The sequence below is a fragment of the Denticeps clupeoides genome, chromosome 17 (genome assembly GCF_900700375.1).
Source record: "Denticeps clupeoides chromosome 17, fDenClu1.1, whole genome shotgun sequence".
Taxonomy (NCBI): domain Eukaryota; kingdom Metazoa; phylum Chordata; class Actinopteri; order Clupeiformes; family Denticipitidae; genus Denticeps; species Denticeps clupeoides.
The window spans coordinates 2,329,300-2,343,143 of NC_041723.1; the positions used below are offsets into that span (position 1 = coordinate 2,329,300).

At 50.4% G+C, this 13,844-nt stretch overlaps 4 protein-coding genes across 6 annotated transcripts in view; 2 read left to right on the plus strand and 2 right to left on the minus strand.

The window, feature by feature from the left end:
• LOC114766810 (protein brambleberry-like) overlaps window positions 1-13,844 on the minus strand; it is a 480,412-nt gene that overhangs the window by 137,047 nt on the left and 329,521 nt on the right. The gene's annotated exons all lie outside the window — the stretch shown is intronic.
• On the plus strand, window positions 312-2,414 carry spata2l (spermatogenesis associated 2-like). Its single transcript, XM_028958071.1, has 3 exons — window positions 312-432; window positions 685-1,076; window positions 1,151-2,414. The coding sequence occupies exons 2-3, from the start codon at window positions 753-755 to the stop codon at window positions 2,219-2,221; spliced, it is 1,395 nt and encodes a 464-aa protein (XP_028813904.1). The 5' UTR covers window positions 312-432; window positions 685-752; the 3' UTR covers window positions 2,222-2,414.
• pdf (peptide deformylase, mitochondrial) lies at window positions 3,494-6,135 on the minus strand. 3 transcript variants are annotated; one of them, XM_028958091.1, is made up of 3 exons: window positions 6,090-6,135; window positions 5,106-5,622; window positions 3,494-4,007 (listed from the first exon to the last, which is right to left on the minus strand). In XM_028958091.1, the coding sequence occupies exons 2-3, from the start codon at window positions 5,611-5,613 to the stop codon at window positions 3,850-3,852; spliced, it is 666 nt and encodes a 221-aa protein (XP_028813924.1). In that variant the 5' UTR covers window positions 5,614-5,622; window positions 6,090-6,135; the 3' UTR covers window positions 3,494-3,849. The 3 variants fall into 3 exon arrangements, with proteins under 3 accessions (XP_028813924.1, XP_028813923.1, XP_028813925.1); XM_028958090.1 differs by having other exon boundaries at window positions 6,048-6,128; XM_028958092.1 differs by having other exon boundaries at window positions 6,059-6,114.
• Window positions 6,499-11,533, plus strand: LOC114766819 (uncharacterized). Its single transcript, XM_028958070.1, has 7 exons — window positions 6,499-6,741; window positions 7,234-7,457; window positions 8,015-8,113; window positions 8,209-8,310; window positions 8,469-8,582; window positions 8,673-8,781; window positions 10,462-11,533. Exons 1-7 carry the CDS (start codon window positions 6,624-6,626, stop codon window positions 11,208-11,210), a joined length of 1,515 nt encoding a protein of 504 aa, XP_028813903.1. The 5' UTR covers window positions 6,499-6,623; the 3' UTR covers window positions 11,211-11,533.

Sequence of the window (13,844 nt, forward strand, 5' to 3'; positions counted from 1 at the left end):
CATTTTAAAATTTAAAGCATTTCACTGCATATCATACCGTGTATGACTATGTATGTGACAAATAAAATTTGAATTTGATTAGTTGATTAGGAGTTTAAAAACGGCGGCGTTGTGCGGAAGTGACGTCGGCGGTCGATGATGAGTGTGGTCTTTTTCGAGTGTTTTTTAATTATTATTTATTTGTCATAATATTTTTTTATCGTCTGTCCTTCTGTCTCGACATTATCGTCTCAGCGGCGCGACGACAGCACCCCGTGGCGTCTGGTCCCGAAGCGCTCCGGTCTCGCGAGATCTCGCGAGATCTGGCGACACGCGTGTCGGGAGTCGTGAGAAAGAAAAGTTGAAATGAAGATTCCAGCCGCCTGCGCGGTCGGCGGCGCTTCCGGCCGTTCCGGATTCCTGGTCTCGGGATCGGGGCGCTCGTAGCTCGAGGTGAGCGGCGGGGATCGTTCCCGTTTTTTTCTGATAAAACGGATGAAATGTGGTGTCGCTGGGGCCGCGTGTTAATCAACTGGTTGTATGATTATTTGGGGGATTTTTTTTTATCGCTCCGGGTCACTTTCGCTTTCGCTCCCGTTCTTTCGCCATCTTTGAATGGAGCCTGATTTCTGTATTCAGTGTTTTATTTCTGTTTAAGAATTGGGAATTGTTTTGCTAAAATCTCTTTCCTGCATCTGTAAACAGTGCCACGCCCATGATCGGAAACGGGCCAATCGGATGAGACTTTCCAACGACAACAGCCCGCCAACAGGATGAGTCTCCGGCGAACGTCCCCGGACCTGGACCTGGAGGAGTCGTACCGGAGCAGCATGGTCCGGCACATCGAGCAGGGGGACTGGAACCCAGTGTGCCGGGACGAGGGCCTGTGCCGCCGGGTGGAGGACGTCCTTAGGCAGAGCAGCACGCTGCTGACCGCGGCCACGCCCGACCTGCTGTCCGAGATGGAGGAGTCGCTCCGGGCGCCCGGGACGGCCAGGGCGGGGCTGGCCGGGCTGTCCAAGGCGCTGGAGGTTCTGGAACTGGCCGCTCGGAACCTGTACCTGTACCCGTGGAGGAAAGACTTCAGGGTGGTGAAGGTATTTCGGCGTTACCGGCGCAGACCCGTTATTTTGTTCGTTCGTTCCTCACCCCTGCCCGTTTTCCCCTGCAGACGTACTCCGGCACGTTCACACACTGCATCAAGGCGGCGCTGTCCCCGGCACAGTCCAGCCGGCTGTTCGGCCTCCTGGGGTACGGCAACGTGACGACGGTGAGCGGCGACGTGGAATTGCACCTGACCTCCCCGCCTTCTCCGGAGAAGCTCCTGGGCCTGGCGGCCACCTTTTTTGCCGGCGGGCGCGAGTGCCTGCTGCTGCGCTCGGCCCTGCAGGGCCGGGGCCACGGTGCGGCGGCGGAGCTGCGGCTGGTGCAGGAGCGCCGGAAGGGTCACGGCCTGCCCGCGGCTCTGGACAACGCCGGGTGGAGGGGCCAGGCGAATCTGTACACGGCCGGCGCCGCGGGGGAATGCTTCGACCCGCCGATGGCGCTGAGGGCGTCCGAAATGCCGCGGCCGCCGGTCGCCTCCTTGCCCACGGTGGCGGAGTTTCCAGAAGCTTCTCCTGACGGGAACCAGATCTGCAGCTGCATCCAGGACCCCGGCTCCCGCGCCACCGAGTGCCGGCAGTGCGGGAGCGTCCACGCGAGCACGTGCCCGGCGCTGGACGTCTGCCGGCAGCTGCGGCACCTGACCACACACCGCGTTCTCCCGGCGAGCGGCGCGTCTCCTCCCGATCGGCAGGGGGCGCCGCCGCGCCTCCCCGAGAGCCACCGCTGCGTGGAGGCGGGAGACCGCGGCGACTTCGTGTGCGTGGACTGCGACGTCGCGCACGACTACCGGTGCGAGGTGCCGCGGCTTTGCGAGCGGCAGGGCCACCGGGTGGAGTTCCGGAGCGACGCCCTCGCCGTGTCCTTCCACGCCTGCTGCGGCGCCAGCAGGCCCGCGTCCCAGTTCGCCTGCCTCACCTGCCGGCTCTTCCACGCCCCCGAGTGCCAGGAGGCGCGGCCCTGCCGCCTCGGCCACGACGTGCGGGAGCTGGGGGACGCCTGCGGCACCGCGGGCTGCGCCGGGGGGCCGCACGTCCTCTGCAGGGCCTGCTTCGCCTGGTACTGCAAAGACTGCTGGTACAAGGACCCCTTCAACTGTACGTCCGGACACCCGTACGAGCTCGGCTCCTCCGTTTAAAAGCCAGACGAGCCAGCGAGATTAAAACCGTTTCGGAGACCAGGCTGAGGGAACCTGGTCCACGGTCCAGATCTTCTCGTCATTCGTTCTCTTCACGAACGTGACCTGGTGTGTGTGTGTGTGTGTGTGTGTGTGTGGGGGGGGGTGTTTTCACATCGCCGTGCCGTTTCAGTTTCTTTTCACTGGCCAGATGGTGGAGGATGATGATGATGCATGATTCATCCAAGGTTCAATAAAAGCAAGCTGTCCTAGACTGTGTGACCAGATTTTCTTACTTAACAATGATCATTCAGAGCCGCAGAAGACAAGAGCCTCTGATTATAAATTAATTATGAAACTGATTAATTTGTTTTACTGGTCCACACGTGATGAACAGCATTTACCAGACGCCCTTATCCAGAGCGACTTACAATCAGTAGTGACAGGGACAGTCCCCCCCTGGAGACACTCAGGGTTAAGTGTCTTGCTCAGGGACACGATGGTATTAAGTGGGGTTTGAACCTGGGTCTTCTGGTTCATAGGCGAGTGTGTTACCCGCTAGGCTCCTACCACTTTGAACCGTCCAAGGTGATAGTAAAACTGGGAAGGTTGGCGAAGAAACGTCATCTCGGTGGGAGAGATGTGGTGAGAAAGCCGCCCTGAGCGGCCGTGATCGGTAATGAAATGTAACGTTAGAAAAGGTGACAGCGTCTCCACCTGCTCTGAGGTCCACGTTGTCTGGCACGTCACGGTAAGAAGGGAACCAATGGCGTGATGGTTCAGCTGCTCAGGTCGGGGCCCGGCAACGTTGTGTGGCTATAAAATAGTCAGCTGACGACCATCACCTGGGGTGGTGGTGGCCTAGCAGTCAAGGAAGCGGCCCCAGAAGGTTGCCGGGTTCAAATCCTGATCTGCCGAGGTGCCACTGGGCAAAGCACCTTCCCCACACGCTGCTCCCCGGGCGCCTTTCACGGCTGCCCGCTGCTCAGCAAGGGCGATGGTTAAATGCAGAGGACATGTTCCGTTGTGTCACCGTGTGCTGTGCCGCAATGTTTACTTTTAGGCATGTAAAAAAAAAAAAAAAAAAAAGGTCCAGGTAACATGCACTGGCTGACACGCACTGGTAAGAAAATGGACACATAATCGGAAGGTTGCCGGTTTGAATGCCGAACCGCCAAGGTGCCACAGAGGAAGGTACCGTCCCTGCACGCTGCCCCCCCGGGCGCCTGGGTGACTGGTTAAATGCAGAGGACACCTTTCGTTGTGCTTCACTTTCACTTACAATCGTGGGGGTTTCTGCGTTCAGGACAAGACTTTATTAACAGCTTTGATTCTCCCCTCCACATTAATACAACATTAATACAACGTAGCACTGAAGGAAATGTTGCGATAGTAAACACACGTTGTTCTCAATGCAAAAGGTGGTACAACCAGACAGGTCCGTGTGATGCTCATCAAAAGCCGCTGTGAAATTCGAGCCCTGCGGGTCACAAATTGAGCCATCGATTGGTTGTGAATGACAGACAGGAGAGCGAATGGAGCGGCTCAGGCGCCGACCTCCACCGCGCAACAGGCGGAAAACCTGTCGGCCGGATGCGATCGTCACCGGGTGGCGCGTTTAAAGGGTCCGAAAGTCCCACGGGGCTCCGCTACTCGTTGTGCATCTGCCAGCAGATGTTAATGAAGGTCTTGCTGTCCATGCGGTCGATGTACAGGACCCCGTTGAGGTGGTCCATTTCATGCTGGAGGATGCGCGCCGGCCAGCCACTCGCCCTCCAGGAGACTCGTTCAGCCTTCTCATTCAGCCCTAAAAGAGAGAGAGAGTGTGAGATTAAATCAGTATTTGTGCCATACTCCTTCCATTTCTGAATGATTGCTTGAACAGTGCTCCGTGGGATGTTCAAGGCTTGGGAAATATTTTTGTCCCTGACCTGTCTGGCATGTTATTTGGACTTCATGGTGTTGTTGCTCCCAATATTCTCTTAAACAACCTCTGAGGCCGTCACAGAGCAGCTGTATTTGTACTGACATTAGATTAAAGATAGTGCACCTGTGTGTAGTCAAAGTTCTTTTTTGTTTTAAAAGTGAAGTGATTGTCACTTGTGATGCACACGATGAAACACAGTGAAATTTGTCTGTATTTAACCCATCACCCTGAGTGAGCAGTGGGATTCGAACTGGTAACCTTCTGATTACGGGGCTGCTTCCTTAACCGCTAGGCCACCTCTGCACTCATCAGGCAAGGTCTATGGGCAACTGACTTCAAACATTTACAGCATTTATCAGACGCCCTTATCCAGAGCGACTTACAATCAGTAGTTACAGGGACAGTCCCCCCCTGGAGCAACTTAAGGTTAAGTGTCTTGCTCAGGGACACAATGGTAGTAAGTGGGATTTGAACCTGGGTCTTCTGGTTCACAGGCGAGTGTGTTACCCACTAGGCTACTACCACCAAAGGGGGCTGAATAATTACAAAAACACCCCACTTTTCACTGTAAAAAAAAATTGGAATCATTTTTGATTTTCATTCCACTTCTCAAGTGTACACCACCTTGTATTGGTCTTTCACGTGGAATTCCAATTCCAGGGTGGTAGAAGCCTAGTGGGTAACGCACTCGCCTGTGAACCAGAAGACCCGGGTTCGAATCCCACTTACTACCATTGTGTCCCTGAGCAAGACACTTAACCCTAAAATTGCTCCAGGGAGACTGTCCCTGTAATACTGATTGTAAGTCGCTCTGGATAAGGGCGTCTGATAAATGCTGTAAATGAAGTGATAAATGATTCCAATAAAAAAAGATTCGTGTTTGTCGCTGTAATGTGACAAAATGTGGAAAAGTTCAAGGGGGCCGAATACTTTTGCAACCCACTGTACAGCGGATTTCCGACACTTGCACGTCCGTACCTGACACCTCAACGGTGACGTAGCGCGGCACCGAGGCAGAAAACCCAGAGATGCTTTCACACGCCTCCTGGAAGAGCGCGGTCCGTCCATCCAGAACCCGCAGCTCGGGATTAACGAAGACGCGCAGAGGCACGGCGACAAGGCCTCGCGCCTCTATGGAAGCAGGCGAGCTCTCCTCCAGCATCTTCTCGGGATACTCCACCGCCAGGATGCGCAGGGGCACGCCAATCTGCGGCGCGCTCAGCCCCACGCAGTCCAGTTTCCGCATCACCTCCACCAGCGTGCCGATCACCCGCTGCACCTCCGGGCCCCGGACGGCGCCGGGGTCGACTGCGGCGGCCTGGCCGCGCAGCACAGGGTCGCCCACCTGGCACACGTGCTTGTAGGGAGGAGTGGGAGGGGCTCGGACCTTCCGCTTGACGTACTGCAGGTACGAGCGGGCCTTCGCGCTGGCGGAGTAGAACCTCCAGGCACAAGTGCTGAGACTTCCTCCAAGGTTGCCATTCATGTCTGGAACCTGGAACACAAATTACATTTAAGCCAAATCGCTTCATCTATGAGTGTCATAAAGACGCAGCGTCTAACAAACCAGTGGTGGTGGTAGCCTAGTGGGTAAAAACACACTCGCCTATGAACCAGAAGACCCAGGTTCAAATCCCACTTACTACCATTGAGTCCCTGAGCAAGACATTTGACCCTAAATTGCTCCGGGGGGGGACTGTCCCTGTAATACTGATTGTAAGTCGCTCTGGATAAGGGCGTCTGGTAAATGCCGTAAATGTAAAAAGCACACAAGCAGCTTGCAAAACACGATGCACCTCGGGGTGCCCACTTGTCCTACACAGACCATAACTCCCACGCTCCTGTCACCGTCAGTAGCCTGTTAGTATAATGAGACAAAACCAGACTGTCCCGTCGACTGTCAGTTTTTTTCCATAGTACCAGATACGCACGACGCCTCTGGGTCGAATTCGAACCTCTCACCGTCCACGGCGCGGCTCTTTCAATACGAACTCCTCGACACGTGACAGTCGGTCGAACCGTGTACTTCCGGGTTATCAACTTTCAAACGATGGCAAGCCGCGCGCCTGAAAATACGTTTATACATAAAGCCATCTGAATACACGCTTAAATGCTGGGATATTTTTTAAACACAAGAATGTTCCTTTTTCATAATAAGAGTCTTTCAAGAAATATTACTTCAAGAACTGTTGGCAAACCCCCCCCCTCACCAAAAAAAAAATACCGAATTGATTTAAACCATACAAGACCAAGAATGGCGATGCTTTATTTTTTTTACTTCCTTTAAATGACTGACTCGAATGAATGAACCACCGGAAACGGCGTTATCTTTTTTTAAGCCGCGAAAATCGCGGACCTGGCAACCGCCTGCTTGCCCGAACATGCCCAGCTGGAGCGACCGGCGCTGGGTTCTGGTTGGTCAGGGGGAGTTTTGAGCCGCTCTCATCTGCGTGTTTCGCTCTCGTCTACTGCGGCGAGGAGCGGCCGTGACCCGACATGGGCGATCAAGCAAAGTTCAGCCGCACCGAGGTCCGCTGCGCCCGGCTCGTACCCCTCCTGCCGCTCTGGGTTATTGAACATGCCTGGAGTAAAGAAATGCTGCACGTCATGGAAGGTGAGGCGTTTTGTGCGAATCAGTGTCAGAAAAAAAGATATGACCATCAGAAATTGCACATTTTTGTGTAGTATCTGTGTGTGTATGTATATACAGTACAGGCCAAAAGTTTGGACACACCTTCACATTCCATGTGTTTATTTTCTACCATTTACGTTGGTAGATTCTCACTGAAGGCATCAAAACTATGAATGAACACATGTGGAGTTATGTGTGTTTGTGTATATATACACAAACAGGTTTTTTTTTTCTTTTGTTTGGTTTTCTTTTTTATTGGGGTCTATATTGGGGGATTGTTTGAGCTGTTTTCTTTTTTAACCTTTTGAGAATATTGGTCATGCTCTAATTCCAATAAACAAAGTAAAAAAGAAAAATAAATTGCACATCTCTTCGCACCTTAAGTAAATACGCCTGTCTGTATCTGTAACTGTGTTGGTGGTGTAAAGGTAAAAAGGTCAGGCAGGATGGCCACTTCCTCCTCTTTTCTTGCAGTGGTGGGTCCTCCGCTGTGGTTGGAGGGGGACTGGGGGTCCCTCAGCCTCCAGGACAGCTGCAGTGTGCGCGTGGCGGCCGCAGAAGCCTGGGCTGTTCTGAAGGCCCGAGACGTCCAGCACTTCGAGCGCGTGGTGGACTTCCTAGAAGCCGTTCACAAGCTTCTGCCCTGTCTAGTGTCCCCGATGAAACACATGAAAATCTTGTTTGGCTTCAAGACTTTGGTGAGTGGCCAGGGTACAAGAGACCCACTGTGATGCGCCCCAGAGATCAGATGAATGTAAATTGGCACATTTCTGAATGGAAAAAATGTCAGACACGATGTACACCAACCAGCCCTTCGCTGGAATTCTAAAACTGCCTAAAACAAAAAAGAACTCATTAATAAATTATTGAGCAAGAAAGCTTGCATCCAAATGTTTGATAAATAACTTGATTCCAACCCCACCTTCCAACAAACTATACTTTTGTTGTACTAAAACATTGTATTTAAAAAAAATAAAATTTTAAGTGTGAGTAGTAGCCTAGTGGGTAACACACTCGCCTATGAACCAGAAGACCCGGGTTCGAATCCCACTTACTACCATTGTGTCCCTGAGCAAGACACTTAACCCTAAGTTGCTCCAGGGAGACTGTCCCTGTAAATACTGATTGAAAGTCACTCTGGATAAGGGCGTCTGATAAATGCTGTAAATGTAAAATTATACATGTGACATTCCTGGTGTATGTATAAGTCGCGTGAGTGTGTGTGTGTGTGTGTGTGCACATGTTCTGAACACAGATCATCATGTGGATGTTTCGGGAGGACCATCGTTCAGATAAAACTATGGAGAAGGTCCTGAGGTTTTTCCCGTGCCACTTTTCCCAGTATAACAAATGTGTGAGTACTGACTGGGTTTTAAGCCATTTGGAGGCACAGTTTGTGTATTTATTTTAATTAACATATATATTTTTTATTCCATGTGCGATATTCAGGGTCGTAGAAACAGGGGCATGATGAAAAAAATCCACCAGGATTTCTCAGATTTTTCCCGGATCCTGGCCAAAGACGATGGAGCGCGCCGGTCCTACATCAGAGTAACTCCATCTCATCTCATCACATTTATGTCCGTGATGTCATGTTCCACCCCAACATCCTGTAGGGGGTGCAGTGCTCCCGCTCAGCAGTTTTAGCCTCTCCGGCCTGAGCAATGTCGCAGGCAACTGTGCGCTGACCTCAGATTGCCTTCGGACAGGATCTGATGGAGGAGCAGTATGGTGAGCTCTACGCCAGGAAGCTGCAGGAGAGGCTCCATCATTACTTAAAACAACTGGAGGCGGCACTGCCACGGTCCACGCACATAGATGAGGTGTGTGTTTAATAAAATAAAATAATCTATTCAAACATCACAAAAAAAAAAACACTTTATTTTATTTATTTATTTTTTGTCGGAATCTAGATTCTGAATCAGGATCGACCCCTTACGGACGGTGAAGAGCTGCTGTTGGAGCTGCTGACCTCCAGCTCGGCTCCTCCGGCCGTGGCGCTGGAGAGGCTGCTGCGGTGTGGTGAGTGGTCACGTCTCCGTACACATGGACGGACATTCATCTCACAGAAGCGAGTGCACCCCTCACAATTTTTTTGTAAAGATTTTTATTATGTCTTCCCTTGGGTCAACACGTGGCACCATTACGTAACCGTTATTGTCCAGCGCTGCCTAAGCGTGGAGTTCACTAGAGCTTCACAGGTTGCCACTAGAATCCTCCTCCATGGCGACATGGTGGAGATGGTGGATGTTCGAAACCGTGCGCTCCTCAACCTTCCGTTTGAGAATGACCCACAAATGCTCAATAGGGTTCAGGTCTGGAGACATGCTTAGCCAGTTCAGCACCACGTGGTTTGAAATGGACCCGTAAATGGAAGGTTGCCATCTCATGTCCCAAACCGCCAAGGTGGTGCTGAGGTGCCACTGGCTGCCCACTGCTCCCCAAAGGTTATTGTTAAAAGCAGAGGACACATTTCATTGTGTCAGCAAGTGCTGTGCTGCAGTGTATCACAATGACAATCACTTCACTTTCACTTCACCTTCTTCCCCAGTTTCTTTAGCAAGGCAGTAGTCATCTTGGAGGCATGTTTGGGGTCCATTATCATGTTATAATACTGCCCTGTGTTCGAAGGCGCTCATGCAGCCTCCCACCACCATGCTTGGCTCTGGACGAACACACCCACCGGCCATTTACCACCACTGATCCACCTGTAAAACACACCCAGGATTCATCTTGCTCCTCATTGGAGCACTTCTCTGTCCTGACGTCTGCTGAGATCCTTCATCTAACCCAGCCACCTGATCACTGGATCCAATCCTCTATTTCTCCTCCCCTTCATCACATCCGTCCATAACATCTGGTCTCATCCCAACAGCCTTCAAAAGGGCTAGAATCATTCCAGTTCTTAAGGAATCCACCTCCAAACCCTCAAATATTTCCAGTTATAAACCAGTCTCTCTCTTACCCTTTCTCTCTAAAATCCTTGAAAGTACCATCAACAATCAGCCTTCTCACTACCTCACCCACAACAACCTTCAGGACCCAGATCATTTATGCTTCAAAACTGCTCACTCCACACAGACTGTGGCAGTGGTTATCCTCCCTATCTGGAGGACATGGAAGGGGACCATTTCTCCTCGCAAGCTCTTTACTTGGCCCTCATCTGTTTTCCCTTTACATGCAATGCAGATGGTGTCCTACACGACTCCTCCAAGATCTTGATGCACAACCACCGATGAGGTTCATTGTTTGTGCCACACGACGGTGGTCCTTGCTGCTTCCATTGCATCTTGGTTGTTCCCCGGAACTGCCACAACATTAAGACCCCAAGCGTATGAGCAGCCCCCTAGACCATATATCAAGAAAAGTGAAAAAGTGAAACGACAAAACAGCACACCAGGTGACAATAAAATGTGTCCTCTGCATTTAACCGGTGCTTTTGCTAAGTGGCGGCTCGGGATTCGAACAGGCAAACTTCTGATTCCGGGTTACAGGGACAGTCCCCCCTGGAGACACTCAGGGTTAAGTGTCTTGCTCAGGGACACGATGGTAGTAAGTGGGACCTGGGACTTCAGGTTCATAGTCGAGTGTGTTTCCCGCTAGGCTACTACCTGATCTGAACCGAGCATCATTACATTCCTACGCTGGATATGTAGTATTTTTGTGGTGCAGTTTGAATGACCTCTTCTCTGTTTCTCTCAGCGTTAACCGATCATCACAGCATCTCCTCACAGTCCATCCACTCGCCGCCTGTGGGACAGGTTCTGACTGCCTCACAGCTCCTCATGAGGTGCCTTCAGGACCGAACGCGAGAGGAGAGGCCGTCTCCACGCAGCTGCTCGCAGAGTAGCATCAGGAGCTCGTTTTTGTTGCACCTGGATTCAACACAGCCAGGCAACTCTGGCATCCAGACCACAGCCGACCTGGTGCTCACGGTCAGGGCTGAAGGGACGGGAGCTCTGGACAGCCCCCTGCTGCTGGAGGACGGCCTGGCGTGGAGCGAAGAGAGCTGGGAAGATGGACAGCGGCAGGAATGCCACGCTGAGGAGCAGATGGGCGGGACGCAGGGGGCCGGCCGCATGTGCACCAGACACGGGAAGCTGATGAGGAACGTCCTGCAGGAATGTTCAGAAGAGCTGAGGAGCCCCCTTTCACCATACGAGCCTGCCACGCCCTCCCAACCGTCCCAGCATGAGCAGAGCAGGTCCACGAGGGCCACTACGGGCGGCGTGGTGCTTTCCAAGGAGAGCCAGAGCATCTTGATTCGCTCCATGTTGTTCCAGCCTCAGGTGCGGCTGAGGAGAATTCCCGATCCGGACGGGAACGTGAGCACAGATGTGGAGGACGAGGACGAGGAAGATGAATACATACTGTTTGATGTAAATAGGCTGTTCTCTGACTCTGACTCATCCGAGTCCTCCGACACGTCCGACTCCGACTACACCCCGTAGGGATGTGATTTATGGAAATGAATATTTTGATAAGACTGGTGTGCTTTTGCAAGCTGTTTTAAAACTTGTGTTCTTAGGACGAGCAGAATTTTAACCCTGTAGATGCTGTAGAGAATTTCGCTGCTTTTATTTATCATTTCTGGGCGAGATTCCGCTCAGGTCCTTGTTCTTGTCATTGGACAAAATAAGTCATTACGTCATTGCCATGTAAAAGTCGCACAGTCATGCGAGTGGTGGGAGGTTGGGGAGGGTTCGGGGTCCTTTTGTGCATGTGTGCACAACGCTCTATAGATCCTGGGGAGGTTGTTTGAGGACAGCTGAATCCAAAAAAAAAAAAAAACAATGTTGCAGTGTGTTTTATGAGAATGAAGGAATCTACCTCATTTATTAATTATGTGAAGAATTTGTGTATCTATTTAAAGTTTTAGAACCCAGATAACAGGTCATGGCAGAAATAAACTGTATGGTTATAAAGGAAATTTGTTGGTTGTTTTTGAGTGTGTGTGAGAACACATCTTCTTGTCACTTTGATGACACAGTCTCTAAATATTAAAGGTTCTGTTAAATGTGGCCCAGGGGGCTTCCTGCCAGGACCAAATAGATTCAAAGTTCAAGGCAAGCGCTGTCTGTGTGTGTTGGACGTTTTTCATCTGAGTGCCACTTCGATTTGTTTTGGCAGCGGACGTTTCAGGATAAGATCGGTGCGACACGAGGCTGATCACCCGGTTGGAAAAACAGCCAAATCAGGATCTCTGATCAGCCTCTGTTGCAGATATAACGTTGTACTGTGTGTGTAGTGATGTAAGGGTACCACTATGCGTTACCATAATTATACTATGGTATGCTGATGAAGTCTGAGACGTGAGGGAATTTTGGTTAGGATGCAGTTGACTTCCATTCACACATTTTCTGTAAAATGAAAAAAGGATATATATACATTGGGTGCAAAAGTATTAGGCCCCCTTGAACTTATCCACATTTTGTCACATTGGAATTCCACGTGAACGATCAATACAAAGTGGTGTACACTTGAGAAGTGGAACGAAAATCATGCATGATTTCAAACACTTTTTACAAATAAATAAGTGAAAAGTGGGGTGTGTGTAATTATTCAGCCCCCTTTGGTCTGAGTGCTGTCAGTTGCCCATAGACGTTGCCTGATGAGTGCTAATCACTAAATAGTGTTTCCGTGTGTAATCTAATGTCAGTACAAAATCAGCTGCTCTGTGACGGCCTCAGAGGTTGTTTAAGAGAATATTGGGAGCAACAACACCATGAAGTACAAAGAACACAAATGACAGGTCAGGGATAAAGTTATTGAGAAATGTAAAGCAGCCTTGAACATCCCACGGAGCACTGTTCAGTCGATCATTCAGAAATGGAAGGAGTATGGCACACAACTATAAACCTACTGAGACAAGGCCGTCCACCTAAACCCATAGGCCGAACAAGGACAGCACTGATCAGAGATGCAGCCAAGAGGCCCATGGTGACTCTGAACGAGCTGCAGAGATCTACAGCTCAGGTGGTGGAATCAGTCCATAGGACAACTATTAGTCGTGCACTGCACAAAGTTGGCCTTTATGGAAGAGTGGCAAGAAGAAAGCCATTGTTAAAAGAAAACCATAAGAAGTCCCTTTTGCAGTTTGCCACAAGCCATGTGGGGGGGCCAGTAAACATGTGGCAGAAGGTGCTCTGGTCAGATGAGACCAAAATGAAACTTTTTGGCCAAAATGCAAAATGCTATGTGTGGTGGAAAACTAACACCACACATCACTCTGAACACACCATCCTCACGGTCAAATATGGTGGTAACAGCATCATGCTCTGCGGGTGCTTCTCTTCAGCAGGGACAAGGAAGCTGGTCAGAGTTGATGGGAAGCTGGATGGAGCCAAATACAGGGAAATCTTGGGAGAAACCATCTTGGAGTCTGCAAAACACTTGAGACTGGGGCGGAGGTTCAGCTTCCCGCAGGACAATGACCCTAAACATAAAGCCAGGGCAACAATGGAATGGTTTAAAACAAAACATCTCAATGGCCCAGTCAAAGTCCAGATCTAAATCCAATTTAGAATCTGTGGCAGGATCTGAAACCGCTGTTCACAAACGCTGTCCATCTAATCTGACTGAGATGGAGCTGTTTTGCAAAGAAGAATTGGCAAGAATTTCAGTCTCTAGATGTGCAAAGCTGGTAGAGACATACCCTAAAAGACTTTCAGCTGTAATTGCAGCAAAAGGTGATTCTACAAAATATTGACTCAGGGGGCTGAATAAATATGCACACCCCACATTTCAGTTATTTATTTGTAAAAAAAAAATTGGAATCATGTATGATTTTTGTTCCACTTCTCAAGTGTACACCACTTTGTATTGGTCTTTCACGTGGAATTCCAATAAAATACATTCATGCTTGTAGCTGTAATGTGACAAAATGTGGAAAAGTTCAAGGGGGCCCAATACTTTTGCAACCCACTGTACATATATAAAAGGAAGAAATTAATATGGAGAAAACGGTTCATTTGCGCCGTGACGCCCCCGTGCCTTGGGGCGCATAAGTTAAATGAAATGCGGAGTGATAAATTGTTCGTGATATTTTGGCAGCATAAACATCGCCATACCCGATAAACGTCAGT